Source organism: Lathamus discolor, chromosome 15, assembly GCF_037157495.1.
Source record: "Lathamus discolor isolate bLatDis1 chromosome 15, bLatDis1.hap1, whole genome shotgun sequence".
Taxonomy (NCBI): domain Eukaryota; kingdom Metazoa; phylum Chordata; class Aves; order Psittaciformes; family Psittacidae; genus Lathamus; species Lathamus discolor.
Window position 1 is genome coordinate 4,280,507 of NC_088898.1, and position 21,117 is coordinate 4,301,623.

General features: G+C 44.9%; 1 protein-coding gene across 4 annotated transcripts; it reads right to left on the reverse strand.

Annotated features, from left to right (window-relative positions):
- Window positions 1–775: 775 nt before the first annotated feature.
- Window positions 776–20,812, reverse strand: GFI1B (growth factor independent 1B transcriptional repressor). 4 transcript variants are annotated; one of them, XM_065695672.1, is made up of 7 exons: window positions 20,654–20,812; window positions 15,245–15,373; window positions 13,852–13,998; window positions 13,033–13,295; window positions 12,634–12,771; window positions 12,000–12,165; window positions 776–1,031 (listed from the first exon to the last, which is right to left on the reverse strand). In XM_065695672.1, exons 2-7 carry the CDS (start codon window positions 15,357–15,359, stop codon window positions 880–882), a joined length of 981 nt encoding a protein of 326 aa, XP_065551744.1. In that variant the 5' UTR covers window positions 15,360–15,373; window positions 20,654–20,812; the 3' UTR covers window positions 776–879. The 4 variants fall into 4 exon arrangements, with proteins under 4 accessions (XP_065551744.1, XP_065551743.1, XP_065551745.1 ...); XM_065695671.1 differs by lacking the exon at window positions 776–1,031 and adding an exon at window positions 9,678–11,568; XM_065695673.1 differs by lacking the exons at window positions 776–1,031; window positions 13,852–13,998 and adding an exon at window positions 9,678–11,568.
- Between the last annotated feature and the right edge of the window lie 305 nt (window positions 20,813–21,117).

Genomic DNA, 21,117 nt, shown 5'->3' on the forward strand with positions numbered 1-21,117 from the left:
TGTCCTTGGTCCAGCCAGGGTCAGCTTCGCCTTAGCTCAGTCCCTCCAGTGTCTGGAGGTTTTAGAGGCAGTGTTTTCACCGTGTCTTAGCTGGACACAGCCGAAGGTTAGGCTGCAAATACCGGGTGCTGTGGCAGTTTCTGTGCCGCTCTCGCTATAGAGGAAAGACTAGGGTTCCACTTGGTTCAAAAGCATAAATGGACTTGGGGGTGACAAGGCTGGGGAGCTGGCGTTGGTGGGTAGTCTACTGGCTCTGTATGGTTGAGAGGCACGCTTCTGGTGACAGTGCGCTGAGTAGCACAGTGGCAGATGGTCCCCCTGACACCCCTTCCGCCCGTGGAAAGTGAGAGGATGGGCTGCGGCACCGACTGCTCGTCACCGGGCGGCAGCACCACCGCAACGATCGTGTTCCGAGCAACGGCCGCGCTCCCAGCCCAGTTTGTACCATCCCAGGACGGTAACTCCTCACTGGGCGTATAGGGCGCACCTTTCTTTGCCCTTTTCCCACTCGAGCCAGGCAGAAATATTCTGCCTCTGTCCCAGAAAGCATCCCAGTGGCTCAAGCTTTTCCATCCTTTGCGTTTGACCACTTTAAAGGTCGGGGGATAGTTCCTGACTGCTTCCTGTTGTTCCTGTCTCATGTCCCTGCTGAGCAGCTCCAACTCTGACACATGCAAACTGACACCACACACAAACAAGACAAATGATTCCACCCAGAGACATAATAACACTCCCAGCAATAATTACTCCCAGAGAGAAGGAGCCTTTAGTGAGAAGACATGGGCGGGGGGGAGCATGAGGAAGAATCTACAGCTGCCATGGCCTGTTACAAAAGGATACAGCTGCAACTGTGATGATGGATGCATGAGAAGCCAGGCCCTAAGACCTAAGGCCAAAAGGATGCAGAGAAGAAGCAGCTCCGGAAAACAGCTCAGCAGTGGTGCTGACACATTCTGGATTGCCACTGCAAGAGAAGGCCATCTGTAAACTGCTCGGACACAAGACACACCAGACAGATCTGTGCAATGAGCCTGTAAGAGAAGTAAGGAAGTGCTCAATTGGAATTGTGCAGACAAGATCCTTGGTATGGCTGCAGACATTCCCACCTAGCACCAAAAAACTATGGGATCATTGAGCCCTGAATAACCTGAGTCCTTGAGTCAGGGTTGGTGGCATGTCTGTGTTTGCATGTTAGTGTTACAGCCACTGTTGTTCCTCCTGGTCGTCTCAGCAGGGTGGGCAATGAGTGTGTTAATTCTGTGAAAACTCTGGGATGGGGCAGAAGCAGGACCACCAGCCCCGAATACCCAGGAGCCATGAGCCAGTCTCCCTCCCCAAAGAGATGAGTGTGGCTTAGAAATTGTGATTAAAAAAACTGAATTATCTATTCACTGTTTTCAGCCTGTAGAGTGCAGTAGTACCACGTTTTCATAGAATCATAGAATCCCATCTTGGAAGGGACCTTACAGATCATCTCATCCAACCTTTCTTGGCAAAAACATGGTCTAGACAAGACAGCTCAGCACACTGTCCAGCCAAGTCTTAAAAGTGTCCAACGTTGGGGAATCCACCACTTCCCTAGGGAGATTATTCCAGTGGATGATTGTTCTCATTGGGAAAACTTGTGCCATTACCTCTCAACATTTTTTGCCACGTGACCTCTTTTTAAATGGGTGTCTTTGTGTTCTTTGTAGCCACCCTTTAAATACTCAAACATGGTGACATGGTCTCCCCTATTGATCCTAAAAACTATAATTCTCTCTCATTTTCTTTAGGATTTCATGGCATTCTTGGAACGCTGGGCTCTGGAGTGTCAGGGCTGGATGCCATTAGGGGAAATATTCCATCTCCTAACTATAGTATGGCTGAAGTTTCATCTTTACTTTCTATTCTGTAGACTTAAAGTTCATACTGTATTTCACTCAGGACTGGTTACAGCAGGAAACAAAGCTGATTATGGGAAAGACCTATAATATATAAATGTGGTACAGTGGCCAAAACTGTCAGAAGTTAAAACATCCATTCTAACTGCTTTCTGCCATGCTTTGGGTAAAATTACTTACAGAACTTTTATTTCAGGCACAGTGACATTGGAAGTGCTTGACAGTGGGCTTCCAAACTATTGAAAGTCTTGGGTACAGGCAGCAGAAACTCCTGAAAATAGTTTGCTTAGTGGAACTTTGTTCCAGAGTAAACGAGAATTGACTATTCAGTTCTCATCTATACCAGTAAAAATCCACATCAGCCCTGTGCAGTGCCCAGATAGCAGAAGGCAGAATGTGCTTCATTTCCTTCCACGTTGTGTTATTTTTTGTTCGCAGTGTTTCACAGTGTAAAGAATCCAAATTATAACCCTCTTTCTACATTATTATTGCTCCCCTCTCTTTGCCAGGCCTTGGATCATGCAGCTTCACCAGTTTTTTTCTCCCTCCTTGGAGCCACAGCTTTTCCCCGCTCATTTTTGTAATCTGACATTGTGATTTGTTCATTTATGTGCTTGTTTTTCTTCTTGGAGAAGATTTGCTGAATCATTGGGGAGGAGGCAGGAGCTCTACAGGCAGCTGGTGGCCAGTGATAAAACCACGGCCACATCCAGTCTTCAGGGTTTGCAGATGACAGCCATTCAGTTGAAGGCCTGAGTCACATTCCCTTCCGAGCTAAGATTGCTGAGGACTTTGGGATTGAGGAAGTGAGGCTGAGGAGATGGTGCCCCCAAAATATAAATTATTGATCTGAAAACCACAAGGTTTGTGTTGTATATCCTGCAAAATTTATAGTGATGCTGTGAGAAAACTTGCTGGCTAGGAGCTAAATCCTGCTGACTGTTGTATGTTGTGTTCATTTCAGTGGGAACACATGGCTAAGAAAATAGGAGTTTGGCTTGAAATAGGTCACAGTATGTAGTGCCTGCTTCCAGACTTGTAGTAGCTAGGTATCGTATGAGTAAAGGTGTGCCAGAGCTCCAAGGCAGTCATCTGCCTGCATATTTGGAGAGAACACACCAGATTCCACTGGTATAACTTATTAAGCCATTTATATTGCAACAGGACTGAACTTTGTCCACTACCTAATGACTGAAATAAGAACTGGGAGCTAAAATGCTTTGGTTCATTTTTTAGGTCTTTTACTCACCCTCTCTACATCCTCTAGGTACTTTATCTCTCCCTGGCCCTTAGTTTCCTTGCAGTAAAACAGGGATAAGGTGTTCCATCTTTGTGGAGCATTCTGAAATCCTTAGACAGTATGTGCTATTCAAAGGCAAAGTATCATTAGTATTTCTGAGTCTGCAGCACCACTGCTGTGGCATTATGTGGCTGGCATGTGGACACAGCTCTCTGACTTTCTAGATAGTTGTTTCCCTAAGATGCAGTTAAGATAGGAGACCTCAGCTGTTCCATGTACATTCACTCTGAAACCAAAGGCTTTCTTCTCTGTCAGCTCTGCCTTTAATGGCAGGTACTAGAAAGTAAGTTTTGTGCATAATTTTGTAAGTATCTTTCAGAACTATAATCTTACCAATAGTACATGATACTTCTCCTAAGAACAGAGTTTTAACTTGGGATGTTCTAATTAGTTGTACTTCAAGGATGTAAAATAGAAAGTTGGTTAACAAACAACACTGGAAGTCCAGGTGATCTGAGTTCGATTTCTAGTTGTCCTATTCAAATTTGGGCAAGTATTTTAAAGAGACAAATGCAGGATGGCAGATGACAATGCAGACCTCCCTTTGATGCTTTCTGCATGTTCTGTGCGATGCTTTCACAATGCCACTCCAATATAAGGTTACTGTGCTGGTGCAGCAATTCTGCCTTGCTGTTATCCATAGATCTCAAAGCACGTCTGTGTCATTATCTTCACTTTGCAAATGGGAAACCTGAGACATGGGGAGGGATAGTGGCTGGTTCAGATCAGCTGACAGTGTCAAAACCAGGAATGCAATCCTTCTTCTTTGAGTTTTGAGTCTCCTATGTGGTGTTCTCCATGATGCTACAGTATCAGTTTCTGGACTGCCTTCCCCAGGTGCTCTCACAGCTGGGTGTCCACCGAGCCTGATGGATTTACAGTTAAGCTACTCCACGCTGGATCTAAATAAGGAGCTGGGTAGGGATGTGTGACTGACACACTGGCTCACCATGTTCACACTCTCAGGATGGAGCCCTTTCAAGAACAGGAATGCTCCATCATTTCTGACTTCCCCTTCCTCAACTGAGACAAGAGATAATTTTTATTTTATAAAGAAAAGAAACCAGTAGACTTGACCACTGCCAAAAATCCCACCAAAGCTCCTAATATAGAAGGGTCTGGGATGTAAGATAAAGTCTCATTGCTTTAAAATTATTCAAGAGGAAGGCAGATTCAATGGGGTAGAGTTATTTTTAACTCCTTATTCTTCATGAGAAAGCCTTGAACCTCAGAGTTGTGTCGGCCAGTGCTGAATGTGGCTGTTGTGCTTAGAACTTGACTTAGGAGCCCTCAATGCACAGAAGAATTAAACGGCTTAGAGGTTGTTCATGGCCTGGAGAATAGTAGATTATGGATTGGAACAGAAACAGCTGTGAGAAACTTGGCTTGAGAGTGGTGCAGAAACCACAGGGGTGTGACTTATCTGCAGACATCTAAAGTTACAGGAGAAATGAGGCTCCTTTTCTCTTCAGGGAGAAAAGTAGGTGCGTTGAAGGCATGACTTCTGTCCTACTCTAGATAGGTGCTTTAGGAGGAGCTAAATTGATTCCTAGATATGTTACTTGCCAGAAAGGGAGCCTTTAAGTGACTAGCTCACACTGGAGATATCCTGGCCTACTTTCCTGCTGCAGAGGGTTTTCTGCCTTGTATCCCATGGAGGGCTTGGAGCATCACTTGCACCCAGGCAGCCAAGTCTGAACACATCCTCCCAGCACAGGTCAGGGCTTACACTGGGGCTAGCTCTAAGTAAAATCGCCTGATACAGGCAGGACCAAAGTCACCAGCTTGAACCCAGCCAGAGACCCAGCGGTGGTGGAAGGCAGGATGACAGCGGTCCATATGGTCTAACTGCACAGTGACCTGGTAACAGCGTGGTGTGACAGGCTGAAGTAATGCAGAGTGCTGAAGCTGCTGATCTGACAATGGTTCGATGCTGCACAGCCTCTTCTCAGCACAAAAAACAAGGATGTGCCATGTGGGAATCTCTTGTTACCCTCTCTGTCACAACTGAGGTATCTGGACAGGGAGTTTGCACAGGTCCAGGGGAGCTCATCCAAATGTAGGAGAGTCTATCTGCTATGATCTTGAGCTGTACTGATTTGGTTATTGCTGCCCTAGGAGTAGTGTGAATGGTCATTGGTTGGCCCATACTCTTGCAGCTCAAATGGGAATGGTCAGGTTTTTCCTCTTCTGTTCACTTGGGTGTTTTTACTGTTTGGGTTGTTTGGGGCTTTTTTTCCAGAAACAGTAAAGGGAAAACAAAGCAATTAACTATACGCCAAAACTTAGTGACTAGTGTTATTCTGAAGTGCTAGATTCCTCTCCCAGACCTAGGGAAGGCAGTGTGGGGGAGAAGTGCTGCTCTGAGCACTGAACGGGATCAGCTTGCTCAGTAAACATCTGAATTGTTTGCTGTAAATCTGACTCTCCCTGCTGTGCAATGTTCCTAAGAAAGCCTACCCCCTGCATTCCCTTAGGCCCTTATGTTCACGTTTGCAGTTCTCATACTGCACTTACCAAGGTTATTTGTGTGGATGGGGGCTCCCTGTTGATGCCTGGGTGGCAGAAGCAAAGGGCTGACAGGCCTTTCCTGCCAATCTGTCTGTTGTTCAGATGAAGTGGTTGGAAAGTGCCCACTCTCCAGTTCCCTCTTTGGCTCAGGCACTCTGATAAGGCATGGGCTGTCCTATCTTGCCCTGGGAGCTGTTCCTCCTCCCTAACAGGCCCACTTTGCCTGCTGACAGTTAGCAGCCGGCAGTGCTTGATAAACTTATCAGAGCAAAGCTGAGCCCAGTGCACACTCAGCTCCTCCCCAGCCTCAGATTTCCCCATTCTTGGGGACTCTTTGCTCTCTGCCTGTCTGTCCATCTGGTATGGTGAACAAGATCACCCTGGGGCCAAGAGGTCAAAATCAGCCCAAGGACCAGATTGAAAAATGCTTGTATTGAAGTAACACCTTTTAAAATGAGGATATCAAGTGAGGTGTTTGTAGCATCTATATCCAGTTCTGTCTCTCTCTGGAATATTATTCACTGGTGAAAATGCTGCTCATGTCTGATTTATCCTGTGTTTCTGCTTGCCCTGTTTCTCCTCTCAGTTGGCAGTTTAGTGGTTTTAATGTAGGGGTCTTGCTGTGCTTGGAGGATTTCTTTCTAAGCCAGTTGCAGAACTAGGTTGCTTTGCTGAATTAAGTTTCTATCACTTGTTATTAATATGGCACTTGGGCGTTCCAAGCCGAGATCAAGGCTTCATTGTGAAGGTGCTGTATGTAGAAGATAAGGAGGGGCAGGTCCATTCCTGACTATCTTACCGTTGAAATAAACAAGTGAAATGAAGGGGAGAGGGGGAATTATTATCCTCTTCTCACAGATGGGTGAAGCTTTCTGTGAGTCTCATAGTGAGCTGAACAACTTCAGAAATACAGAGCTCATGTCTTGCCCTAGGTCATGCAGGAAGCATGTGGTAGATCTCAAGTCTCAGTTCAGGGTTGCAGCCTTAACATCAGTGTGTCTGTGGTGACTGTTAGTTGTGAGATGGTTTGTCAGAGCTCTGCAGGGATATGTGTTTTCTTGGCTCTCATTCAGCTGAGATGCAACTGATAGATTTATTATCCTTCAATAATTTTGGTGTGGCTGTTCTGGGTTGTCTCTTCTGTGTGGATGTGCTATTCCAGGGGAGAAGTGGGAAAAATTCTCTGCTTTGTGAGCAGGAATGTTTTCCCTATGCAAGGAAATGTGTGCGTGCAGCTCTTTCTGGGAGATTGTCTAATGTTTTCAGGTTTCCCCTTGTGTACCATGCTGATGGGCTGGAACTAACCTGCTTGTGTGTCCCCATCACCTACACTGCGTGGCCCTGTGGGAATGACCTGCTGTGGGGACAAGGGACTCGCTCTTATCACTTTTTACACTGAAGGCTTTCTCTGAAGTTTGGGTGGGAAGCAACTGGACTCAGCAAGTTTTAGTTTACTTCCCCCCTTTCCCCCTCCCAAATACAACCTGTACCTAAATGAAGCCTAATTCTCCCCTGTCCTTTCTGTCAGTTCCTTTTAGGCCTTCCCTAACCATTGCCAACACAATGTAAAAACTTCAGGGTTTTCCTTCCTTAGGATTCCACTCTGTGGAGGTTAATACAACCTGAACGTAAGTTCCAGCATAATGGCATGATAGCTCTGCTTCCTGCAGGTGTCCTGTGGCTCTGTCTTCATTAGGAAGATGCATCATGTGCCCGCACTTAAATCCACCCTTGATCATAGTATTTCTGGGCTGCTGTTCTCAGTGCCTAAAGGGTGTCTGGAAGACACAGAGGCACCTCTCTCCTTCTGACAAATGCCCGGGGTTATTGCTTTGCATATCCCTCATTTGCTAAACAAAACAGCCCAAAGACCAGGATTTTCTTTCTCTGGCAATAAAGGGAAGAAGGTGTGAAGAGGACTGGGGAAGGGCAGGATGCGGGTCGGGCTTGGAGGGAGGCAAAACAATCAGCTCTTTCTTCAGCTATGAAGATTAGTTGAGATTTTGCTTTTTGTTATCTGTTTCCTTGATTGGCTGACCAGAATGTTTTTGATGCAAGGGGATATGGCGGGAAAGGGGTTGTTTTCAGAGTGGTCAGAACTGGGGAGGATTTGCATGTTTGGAGAACAAGGGCAGGTGTGTTTGGAGCTAGTGACAGCCATGGCCTGATCCTGACAGGTTCTGAGCATTCTTGGGTACCAAGGATCATGGAAGCACTTTGTCCGCTCCATACAGCAGGCCTGCCCTTGGCTGGTGCTGTGTTGGGAGTGGAATGCTGTCCCCCAACCTGGTGTGGTGAGATTTGGGTAATGCCAGATCTGTTTTCTCCCTTACTCCTTCGCCTGCATTTCCAGAGCTTCAGGGGGTGCAGATGAAAGCCCAGGGGTTTCCTTTGTGCTGCTAGCATCATAGTCCTGAAGGAAGCAGGGTATTACACAGTGGTCTGAAAGTGCCACTTTGTTACTTAAGAGGGAGAAACTGTAGTGACTTAGTGGAAAACTCTGCAAGTTAATTCCTTCTCCCCCTCCCTTTGCAGGTCCTGACTCTGGCCCTACTGTCTCACTCTACCTTTGCCAGCTGGCCTCCATCCACATTCTGTGTTCCTAGAGATATACTCCCAGTCCTGGTGGGAGTGGGTCACCCTGGCCCCCTGGGCTGCTTTGGCCACAGACGTTTTCCTGAGCACAGCTCTGCAGCAGCATGCTGCCTAAAGCCATCCCAGTGTTCTCTACACACTGCCCATCCATCTAAAGAAGTCCTTACATCTCCTGGGGATGTGCCCGCCGGTCTCCTCATAAATGTACGGGTATGGCTGACACTGCCTCCTCTAGTGTAACTAGCTCCTCTTCAGTAGGCACAATAATGGTGAAAGCATCTGCCTGCCCTAGAGTCTTGGGCAAATAAAAGACAGGACTGGGGTAATCTTGCTTGGTTAGGAGGGAGAAGCAAGCTGCAGAACAACCTTAGGAGTGAAGACCACAGCTGCCCATTGAAGGTTATACCTCCTCTGTATCACAGAAATCAAAGATAGGAATGGAAATCTAATGGCTAGAGTAGCCCTTATTCAGCAGACTCAGGAGAACCAGCTGCCTGATTTGCTTTTATGAGTGGTTTTACAGGCAGTCTTGCCACAGTGCCAGTCTGTATGTGCCAGCACTTCCCTCCAGAATGGCCCTAAGTGTGTAGCTTCAGAGGAGTCAGACACACCTACTGTGCCAGGACACAGGCAGGGAAGTCTGTGCTGTTGTGCCTGTGTGTTTTGCGGCTGGAGGTTATTTACTGCTGAGCAGTTCAGATGCTGACATGCACTTTAAATATTTCTGTTTGCAGATTTGCGGAGGATAAACAGGGTTTGCATTTTTGGCAGCAGTTTCAATAAGCTGAAATGACTTTACTTTGAGCAAGGCTTGTGCATATGTGAGAGTGTTCAGGTGTTACAGTGAGGACCTGGGGGACCAGTTCCTTTACCCCAGTTCTGTCAGAGATCATACACCTCCCCTGGAGTCTCTGACCAGAGAACCTGACCAGGTTCTGGCATGACCCAGGAAAGGACAGCAGTTCTGGTAACAAAAAAACGGGGGGTTTAGTAACACTGTCTGCTGGGCACACAGTCCCATGTCATCTGTGATTACAGCTACACAGCCCTCTTGCTCTGCAGAGCTGACTTGCTGCCTGTGTGGGACTCTCCACCAATTTGTCTCTGAGAATGAATGTTTCTTATCCCAGGCTTTGAGCACTGTTTGTGGCTGTTCTTTAGCCAATAGGCCCCTGCTCCCTGAATTTGATTTCTTCCAAGTGTAAGTTTTGGAGCCTTGTTCTGCATGTGAACTTCCACCTTTATTTCCACTTGAACCATATGAGAAAATGCTGTACTTTCTCCCTTCTCCTTTTCCCCTCCATCCTCACTGCCTGCACCTCCAGAATCAAGTGTGAGCTTTTCTTGAAATGGGTATTTTTAACATGGAATACACTATGTTAGCCCAGTTACCAAGAGGGAACAGATTTATCAGATAAATCCCAGCAGGCCTGTACATGTTGTCACTGTCTGGTATAATGCAATAAAAATATACATTAGAATAAGTATAAATACATATTTACAGTGTACAAGTAAAGCCAGGAGTACAGACTCTTGAGCTTCCAGAATGAATATTAATGACTAACAGCTTAGGCACATAAAAAAGGGGCAAGTACATTTTAGGTCTTAGGAGAATAACTGGATTTACAGCAGTGTAATTGAAGGCAGGGCAGACTTATTCTCTCCTGGCGATAAATGAGTTTTCCACTTGGACCGTTTCTTCTTTGCCCATGATGGCCCATTCTCCAGGCTACTTCCCACTGGTGTCATTGTCCAAGGCCATGTGTTCAGTGATGTAGTTATGGAGTGGGCTGTGTGCTGCTACAATGCCCTGCTTAACTGAAAGCACTTGTCTTCTTAATAATACTTTGTCCTTCCTGTCAAGAACTGGAGGGATTCTATAAACCTGAGTGAATAACTCCACATCACCAGGAGGGGTGGAGAAATAAAAGCGCAGTGCAGTGACTTGCCAAAGGTTATATAGTGAGAACATAGCACAGCTTGGAGGGGAACTAGCTCTTTACTCGTTCCAGTGCTTTGCTTTTATCCCTAGACCTGGAAGAAGAAGGAAATACCACAGCTGTTTGTACAATATTTGTAAGGTACTTGCATACTCTGCCAAAGTGTACAGGCTGGGTCACTTCCTCCTTTAAGAGAGTGGCTGGAAAGCAGAACTCTGGCCCTTGACATTGATATCCAAGGGCCATTCCTGACCATGCAAGTGACATAGGATTGCCCAGAACACCTCTAAGTTGGTATGTCTAGCATGCAGTGAAATACTGTGGGACATACCAGCCTGGATTCCAAGAGCAGCCAGTCTCTCTTGTGTGGTACTGAGACATGGGTCTTATTAGCTTATGCCTCATGCTGTGGCATGGCTCTCTCTGGAGCTTGCTTGGTTACCACTAACCCAGGGATCTTTGCAGCACGGTGCATATGGGGAATGCATTTAGAGACCCCTGTTATCAGCTAGGGATAAGGAGCTGTTTTCTCAGTGTTTTCCTCCCACTCCAAGCTAAAAATACAACACAGTTAACTTGTCATTTGATCACAGTAAATGTTCTGCTGAAAGAAAATTAGGTGCCTGTTGCCAGAATTTATGACCTGGGCAAGTCTCTGCAGAAGCCTTGTCCAGGTTGAACACAGCTCACTGAATACAGTCTATTTGCATGCCCTGGCCTTATCTTCCTAACCATCAAAGCAGAACATGGTTACAGCACTAACTTGGCACAGACTGTAGCTGCCACTAGCCCAGGAGTTCCCATCTCACTGCTGGTTCAGTCTGATGAACCAAATCCTGCACATGGTGTAAAACCAGAGTAATAGTGACCTTGGAGGAACTCCTCTGGCTTTGCACTTGAGCGGGTGATGTCAGATATGGGCTGATACCTGTTGTAATTGAAAAGTGAGAGCTCCTGCAGGTTTCTTTGTCACCTACTGGGATGTGCAAGGCCCTGGTGTGCCAGTACTCCAAAGCCAATGACATGACTTTGCCAGTCCTCAGGGGAACACAGGGCACTATATGGGCTTCACAGGGTAGGCAGCCCCACGGTGGATGGAGATGCTGGGGAAAGCCTTCTTCCCTGGAGTGGAAGCTCCAGCAAAGACTGGGAGCCATCCCTCACTTGAGACTGTGTTGGGTCTCTCGGTGCCTCCGTAGATCCACTTTGCGCTGGAAGCCCTTAGCACAGAGCTCACAGCTGAAGGGCTTGAAGCCGGTGTGCTTGCGGCTGTGAGTGATGAGGTTGGAGCTCTGGCTGAAGGCTTTACCACATACCTGGCATTTGTGGGGCTTCTCCCCTGCAGGGCAGAGAAAATATTAAGAAACACTTCCACAGATGAGAGAAGGGAGGTAGAAATGCCCTTTGGCAAATGCAGACCTGACTGGCTATGCTTGGGTGCCAGGGTGCTGCCAGCCCAGCTGTCCTGTGCTCTGATCTAGCACCAGAGGGTGAAAAGAACTGACCCATGCCCTGTCTGCATCCAGGGCTAGGTACAATCATGACAAGTACCAGAAGCTGGTCAATAACCACCTCCTTGTCACACAGGAGGACATGCATCTCAGTGATGCTTAGACCTTCTGCTTTCTTACTGCTCAGGGAAGAATGACAGCCCAGTGCCTTTGGGCACCTATCTGCAGTCCAGTATCTCTGTGTCTGGGGTCTATGTATGTGTATCAACATGATGGACTCTAATTTGCATTTGCTTACTGGGACTATTTTGTTTCTCACCAGTATGGATGTAAGTGTGTTTCTTCATATCCGACTTCTGGTGGAAGCGCTTGCCACAGTATTGGCAGGGATAGGGCCGTGTGTCTGAATGGATCAGCAGATGAGTGGAGAGGGTGGAGGAACGTTTGAATGTCTTCCCACACATCTTGCACTCAAAACTTCTTTCCTGTTACAGAATGAAAATCACGGGAATGTCTGTGGCTGCAAGACATGTGACAGAGCTTGAGGAGTGTTACAAGTGTTGAGAGTAGTAGATTTGCTAAGCAAATCTCTTTGGCTCATGGACTGATATGCGAGGTGCAGTACAAAGAGAATGTGGGAGGGATACTTATGGAAATGGATTATGCCTTGTGATCCAAAGTCCTGTGCCCTTTACGAGGAGATGAGGCACAGAAGAAAACAGGTAGCAACAATCCTCTGCTCCCATCCAAGGAATTCTCAAGGGCAGTCTCTGATTTGTGAGACCATGATCTATGGTCTTCAGAGCTCCTACCATTGTCATTGAGTGCTACAGGAAAGCCACCTCATTTGTAACCTTGGAAATGTCACTTCCCTTATGATGGAGAAAGCAATAGCTAAGGTCCAAGCACTCCTGAGCTCTGGAGAACTGGTTCTCTGGAAACATACTACCCACCTGGGAGTGAATATTGGTATGCTGTTCCAGGCTTACAGCGTGTCCAAAGGTTTTGCCACATACTTCACAAGCGAAGGGACGTGTCCCACTATGAGACCTTCGGACATGGACCTCTAGTCCATGGGGAGTGGAGAATACCTGCAAAATAAAATGTCAGTGATTTTTTTAAATGAGGTGGCTGCCTCCATCTCTGTTTTAAATCCCTTCTTTTTATTTGATTCTTCCCTCTCATGGGCCATGTGAACTGCATAATTCCTAGTGCTCTAGTCAGGAGAACAAGTAGTTACCCATTTTGAGCTGCATGCATTGCACTGTGTTGTAACCCAGTGAAACACTGATGTATGCAATGAAAATCACTCCAGGTGCTCCCCATCCCTGAGGTTCTTGTCTGACACGCACCTTGTTGCACTTCACACAATGGTAGGTTTCCATGTCTGAGGAATAATGCATGCTGTAATCCAGAGGGGGCTCAGTGCTTGGCAGGAGCTGGCTTCCATACAGGCTAACTGGGTGCTCCAGAATGGCTGACTGCATGGTGGGAGACATCTGTCGGTAGCTGTATGGCAAATGGAATGCTTCCCAAGTAAAGCCTGTTTTGTAGAACGAAGGGGTGCTTGTCATGTTAGTGCAGTCTTTGATCTGCAGACTTGGGATGGCCATCTCTGAGTTTGCAAAGGAGAAGGAGAAGTGAGTGTCATGCCTGCAGCTGGGCACCAGTCAAAATGTTCCACAGGTACCACTCCTCCCCCATTTGATGTATTGCCTGACCTTGGGAGCTGCAATTGGTAACTCCTCCTTCTTTCACTCAAATCCTTATTCTCATACAAAGCTCCTATTCTGACTTTGATTTCAATCTGAGGAAATTTTATGGGAGAGAGAATGCTAAGGGAATATTAACCTCTTTACTAGCTCTGCTTCATACAGTGTTTGAACAAATATCATGAGAACACCTGCCTTGACCCATATAGCTACATTAGTCCTTGAGATTTGGAGGCTCGCTCTTTGGGAATCAGCATCATCCTTCAGGGAAATGCTGATCTAGACCAGAATCATAAAGGGAAATACAGAATCCTCTTGATGAGCTCTGCCTAGGCCGAGTTTGACCACGGATGTCAAAGTAAGAGCTGCTATTTACTGAAAATCTGGACCCAGCTGTAGGGTCTCCATAAGTCAGCCCACCCCTGACCTCATTTGCAATTGTGGTCTTGGGTAGCAGACCTTGAGCTGAAGGGCCCGGTGGCATCCTGCTCGGGTACTGGACAGGGACACTTTCTTCTTTCAGTTCAGATGGGTCATTTTCTTGTTTTGGAACCACACATTCTAGGTCCTGATTCTTTATGTCCTCCAGTGTCTTGTCTCCTATGTCTGTAATCACATAGTAGTGTCAGTTTATTCTGGATGTTAAGAGTTTATTAAGGTAGGTTTTGTACCTATGTATGAGCTCACTCTTGGATACATGAGTCCGTGCTCAATTCCCTGAATAAGTGCAGAGTGGCACAATCAGCATAGCAATCAAGGTCTACCCATTGCTGAGAAAGGGAAATTCCAAGCAGGATGAGATAGGTAAGGTAGAGGGGAGCAGGAAGAAATGATAGAACACTTGATATGCTTTATAGTTAGAGAAAACCCTACAAGGCCACAATCTGTAACAATTATTTCCCTATTTAAAACTATTTTCATTTGTGTGGGTAACTAACAATCACTGATTTATTAACCTCCCCACCCCTCTGCTAAGAGAGTTCATTATTGTTAACCTGAATTTATGGTCAGCAAAGTAGGGAAGCAGAGAGGGGAGGTAACTGCTTACGCAGCTTTGTCTCCTGCCCGCACTCCCATTTCTCCCAGCCCCTAAAGGGATCAACCAGCACTTGTAAGAAGTAGACTTTATAATAATATGAAATGGACAGAGATCCAGTTTGGCTGACATCTGGCATCCAAACCCTCTTGTGAGGGTCACACAACAAATGGTCAAAGGATGATGGCAGCAACTTAAATTAAATGTCACCTTTCTTTTTTATCAGACTTATCGTAGGGCTGGACTTTGATATGATAGCCAGGGCTAGAACAAAGGGTACATTGATCCTGGATTTGAATAAAGAAAATTTGAATGGTGCCTGAAGGAAGAGAGTAATTCCCCCAGCCCTGACACTGCTGTGGGAGAGCAGGAGCAGGAGCAGAGGGAGAACAGCAGGCCTAGGCAGAAGCAGTGTTGGTTGGTGTTAGTACAGTATATAGCAGCTGGCCCTTCACCTGTGAGTGTGCAGGACTCCTTTCACAGTCAGCGTTAGGGTATCACTAGTATTTTCTCTCTCTAGCTGTAACTTTCCTTGCAAATCATCGGGAGGAGGTGGTAACACTGAGGTAGAGAAGGTGTAGGTCCTGAGAGAATGTGTGCAATGAACATAGCAACAATCTAAATTTAGTTTCAGTGGGACAGTGTGAATGCGGCCTAAAGAAAAAGGGCACACAGCAGGGGATCAGTCTGTCCTTAGACTAACATCCCTGTGTAAAGCCCGTAGTTGCTCTCTACCTCACTCATCCTACTCCCTTAGTTTGCTATCAATTATTGATCTGCCTTGCTTGTAAAAGCCCAGTGGATGGATTGACTCACCAGTGAAAGGAGAGGTTACTGGATCCCAAGTTAGTATAGGCAGGTCATCTTCCACGAAGCGGTGCTGATGGTAGGTATGAGCCTTTTTGCTCTTCACCAAAAAGGAACGTGGCATTTTCCATTCACTGCCTGGGCAGAAAGACAGAAAAATGGCAGGTGAATCTCTGTGGTTTGGGGGGTAATTTCTCATGTATTCCCCCAGCACATGCAGCAGTGACAAGTATTAAAACTCTTCTACTAGGGAGACAGAGAGTTCATCTCAAAGGTCCGTCCACCCAGCTGAAGGGAATGCTGCATGTGTTTAGGTGCTTGGTGGATCTCAGCTCCGGGGAAAACACAGAGCTGTGGAGTGGGCTAAGTGAAAAATCTTCTCTGCCACTGCATGTAGAAATCGGATGGCAGATTGAAATCAGATTGCAGATTACAGTATTCTCTGTAAAAACTGCACTCCACAATCTACCCCTAGTTTGAGGCAAAGGATTACTGCTATCTTTATATTATAGATGGTGAAACAGAGGCATGTTTAAATTGAGTTCTGTGGCAAAGACACATTTGAATCCAGAATGCCTATGTGGTGGCTCTCTGCTGTGGCTACAAGATGCAGTGCATCTGAATTTACCCTCCCTGAGAAACACTGGTTTGAAGGTTGAAGATCACCCCTTTGAGAAAGGGTCTTAGTATTTGTACTGCACCTTGAAGAGCACAGTCCTGAGCCATTTGTAAGATTGCTACGAAAATAATTATAGAAACAACATCAATAATAGGAGAGACAAAGTGGAAAATCCCCACAGCCACATTGTGTAGCAAGTTTCCTCCTTGCTGGTCAAAGCTGGAGTATTTTGTGTTCTGGCTGACAAACAGCAGTCAAGCAGAGGCAGAGCAGAAGTGCTGATTAACAGAGGTAACTTTTTGGGTCTGACTCAAGTATCACAGACCGTTGAAATGCTGGGTTAGGAACAAACATAAAATGCTGAAATTTAATCATACAAAATTCTCTTGCAATACATCTGTTATCTTTACTACCCAGAACCCAGCCCGCCCTGTGCCCGCTCCCCAGGGCTAGTAACTGTTCTCATGGAGGCAATATGACAACAGGCTCAATGCTGTGTGTGGCAATATCAGCTGGCACCTTATTTGCATATGTATTTGCATTTTCCCTTATAATTGTTCAGGATAGTAGCACTAAAAGCAAATCTTGCTGTATTTCATATGAAAAGTCAGCAGCAAATCTGGCTTTCTGTTGACCGGAAAGTGCATTAAGTTTCTTTTCGTGGAGCAGCTGAAATGCAGCCTACTTATTTACTAAAAACCAAAGAACAGTTTGCTCCTCTTAAGTAGGAATGACCTGAAACATCTGTGTAAACTGGCACAAAGCAGTGTAGGCTCCTGGAATCCCAAACAGCCAGGGATGGAAAAAGTCCACCCCGCACGGTTCTGAAGTGCCCACATTACCTCTACATGCTGAATACAGTCACACAGCCCAGTGATGTTTTGTTTAAAGGTCCAAGAGCCACATTTACGCTGCTGCCTATGGCTGCAAGTGCTGTGGAATTCACACAGTGAGGTCTGCTGTGGACAAATGGATTGCCAAACCTGCTGTGGTTGGTGAGAGTCAGGTGCTCACCAGCACAGCTGCCTTTGGAAGCAGTTATAGCTGCCTTTTAAAATACGGTCCAAGGTTCCCACTGCTTCTTCTATGACTTCAGGGATAACTCTTGGTGTCTCTTAACCATTATTTTTTTTCCTTATGAAATGACTCACCTGTTTTTCTTCATCTTTTTCCAAGAAATTTGCATGTAACTCGAGATGAGTAAGAGAAAACAGAGGCCAAGAGTAGATTTGTTAATTTAATTTTAGAAAGAGGACAAAACAGTGCTGAGAATGAACCATAAGTATGCCCTTGATGGAAGGGACACTGAAGTACATTGCTGTATTTGCTGTATTTGCTCTCCCCTAACTCTCTAATGAGCTTACTTCAAAGATTTGTAACGTGTGTCTCTGCCTGGTGAAAAGCTGCAGGCACAGAAACACCTCCAGCTTGGAACAAACACAACTGTTCTGCAGTGGGTATAACCCTGCATCAGTGTGCTCTGCTAAGCCTGTGCACCTCATGTCCTACCAGAAGGGCTTAGCATAGAGGGTCTTGCTGCTCTTGGTTAGTCCCAAGTGCATGGAGCTGCAGTCTGCATCACAGATGTGCCCCAAGCTGAAGTTCTACCACAAACCTTTTCTACATGGAATTTCCACTCATAGCAAAGGGATTTTCCCATGTGGTGGGGCAGGCTGTGTCCACAATGGAGGGTATTCATGCCAGTAAGCTTTAGACATTGTATATTTCTGCCTGAATGAACCAGTTAATTTCCCAGAGCTTCTTAGTGGAGGAAGACACTCTGGCAGCAGGTAACTGAATGTAGGGTGAAAGCCTGTGCCTAGCAGTGTCTGTTAGAAGAGTTCCTCTTCCTGCCCACTGGCTGAAGGACCTTATGGCATTAGCTGGACAGCTCTAGCCATGTAAATTACCCAGAATTGGAGATGGGTGCATAAGCAGTCTTGCAGTGCTTTACGATAGTACCCATATGCTAACTACACAAAGGCACTAAGTGCAACCTCTCTTTTCTGATGATGGTTTGAAGTAGATGCATATGAATCAACGAGATTTTTCTGAATGTGTTTGCACCAGCATATGTGAAAGTCAAATTTGGTCCAGTATCTTGACTGCTGATAAGGGCCTCTACTGAGCACAACGATCTTTAATGGACTACTGAGCGTTACAAAAGGAAGTTACCTTCCCCCACCCCATTTTACAGAGAAAACAGGAACTGGGAGCCCGAAGCATAGTTAATTAACAACTGCATTGGGCCGTCTTTGTGATTCAGGCAACCAGCTTAGAGAAAAGCTAGAAGCACAGATTGTGAGAGAAAAAATACTCTGTCCTTGAAACTAAAGATTATCTGTAGCAAGTGATCAGCTGCTACAAATGGCTAACTATATTTAACAGGGAAAGTAGTGCTATGGACAACAGGCCCTGCTATGTCTTAAAGTCATTGAAGCTTCTGGCAGAATTTAGCTTCAACCTTTTGCTAAAAATTAAACTCTATTTTTATGGAGTCTGTTCTTGCCAGCCCCTGTGGCAGCAGTTTCTACCTTGACTGGCAAACACACAAGGGAGCTCATTGCTTGGGCAGGAGTGCCTACTGAAAATGGAAATGTCACGGCACCTTTGGATTCAATGCAGGATATAAAAGCAGTAGCTTCCTAGAACTGACACTCTTACTTGTTGCCATTCATGTAGCTGTACAGTAGTGTTGTAGTAGTTACCCTTGAGGGGAAGACAGCCAAAAGGACCCAAGGGAAAAAAAAACTGTTTCACTATTTTAGTGAAAAGAAGTACCTTAGAAGGGCTTCTTTTACTGGTTATAAATATCAGACCTCAAAGGAGACCCAGCATTTGTGTGTTCCCCTCCTATGTTCAAACTCAAAGTTCCTTAATCCTCAGTGATGCTCTCTGGTGACTTTGCAGAGTATCACATGTAAAACTGTACTGTAATACTGGAACACTGGAGATTATGAAAAAAAGCCTCAACCCCAAACCCCAAATTAAAAGGGATTTTTTTAGGGAGTGGTTTCTGACTTCAGGATATGAATTTCACTTGATCCCTGGTGAAGCCCTAACTCCCACTTCACTGCACAGCATCTTGGAGTATCCAAAAATACAGGATTGTGCCCTTTGATATAATTCAGAAGACATTCATATTCTCACTGAATTGGATTGGGAAGCTGTTCTGTCTGGTTCCTTCAGTGGGTAAATTTATAATACAAAACACTCTACTGGGAGCAGGTGTTTGCGGGATTGTGCCACACTGAATCAGGAACCCCCTTTGCAGCATAAGTTCCATTCTAAAGCTGACTTCCATTTCCCTCTAAATTCAGGTAATCCTGTTCTCAAATTTTCAAGGTTAACTGTAGAGATCAAACCCTTCTTTCTGCTACACTCAGTGGAAATACTTAATTTTAACTTGCAATTTATATATCTCTTCATGTGAGTTGATGAGTGTACAATGTTTTAGGCTAGAAGAGGTTCATTTCATTCCCATTGCTTAATTTATATTTAAATCTTATTATTGCTGTTTTCTGTTCTTTCTGGCAAAGGTGAAGTTTCCAAAGATAAAGAATAGTTTGTCTTTCAGAAGACATTTCTGAAGAAAAAAAATCACAAAACCAGAACACAACCTGTTTCTGAAATTTTTAAGAGCCCAAATAAAAGAAGAGGTTTTATGGATTCCTGATTCTTTAAATATAAAGTCATATTTAAAAGCATTTCAATTCTTTACAACAAAATTAAGCATGTATCACTCATCCATCCTTGCAAAATCAAATGTACTTGGGGCAAGATATTTGAATGAGGGAGTTTTTTCTGGAAAAATGAGCAGAACATCTGGAATTCCTGTGGTAAAACTGAGCAAATGGACATTCTGGCAGGGAGAGTAAATTATGATAGAAAATTTGTCCAAGATGAATGGAAATCCTTGTACATCTGTAATGTATAGAAAAATGTTTAGAATATAACTACAGCATTTGTTCTTTAGAAACTTCATTTAGCTCCTAGTGATGTTGGGAATGCCACTGGTTTTACCAAACTTTGCCTTAGGCTTCCATGGATAAATATATAATGTGATCTAACAAATTCCACATCCCCTTAACGTAGAGATGCACTTACTGTGTGAACTTGCAGATCTTTTGCTTTCCTGCTTTAATGTATTGAATCAATCTGGTGGTATATGAGGAGCTTCTATAAATAGCTAATTCCATATGCTAGAAATTGTTACCCTAATCAGCGTATCATCCTTGGGAAGGATGGAAAAATAAGAAAATAAGAGATTTGAAGCAAAAATCCTAAACAGAAGAGACTGAATTTGCATAAAACACAACTGGCACAGATGAACTGATGTCAGCAGAGGTGTGCTGGTTTCTGAGTTTAAAAGTCTGGCCCTGTAAAAGAGCAATTAAAAGGAAAAATATAGCACACCATCTCCTCAATGTTTAAGTATCAAAGTCTACATATAGAGGCTATTCCTGCTGCATGGAGCTTGCTGGGACACAGGTGTATGAGACCATTGTCGCATCTTTTCTATTTTGTTCTATTATTTTCATATGTGAGAGTGAAGTAAGTATATAGCATATACTGAAGTAAGTATATTAAATAAGTATCTGGTATAACTTTAAAAGGCTTAATTCGTTTGAATGAAGTGAACCATTATCATAAAGGAATCCTCAGGACAAGTGATTTAAGCAGTGGAATATGTTATATATTTGCAAACACAAGCAAAGAAGAAGAAAAAGCTCAGAAAAACATATCAGAGAAATGAGAAAAACAATTAAATTAAGTGTTTAAAAGAATAAATCAATCACCTCTTTGGGGGACTTTGCTTTACTGGGTTCGCCTTGAAATCTCCCCAGACAAGCGAGATGTCGTCTTCTCTCTGGACTCTTCTTCCACTTTTTCACTTAGTCGCAGGCTGCTGAAATAGATACTTCTCCTTTTTTCTCTCTCTGTTTTTTGCCCCTGTTCCCCTCCCTGATTTTTCAATCAGATTATTTGTGTCAAAATCTGGCGGTGAAGAAACAACCAATAGAGAAGCAGAGCCCAGACAGTATTTGCTTATCAAAACTTTCCAGGACTTTGAAAACTTGAAGAGAATTCACGATGCCCAGCTCGAAACCCTGGCAGCAGCACCCTTCACTCCCTGGGGCAGCTTCGCCTTCTGCAGGAATACTCCTTATTGACACAGAGCATGACATGGTGAAATAAGGTACCAAGCAGACATTTGTTATTTTGTCTTAAAAAAAAAACAAGCTCTTAAGAAACCTGTATT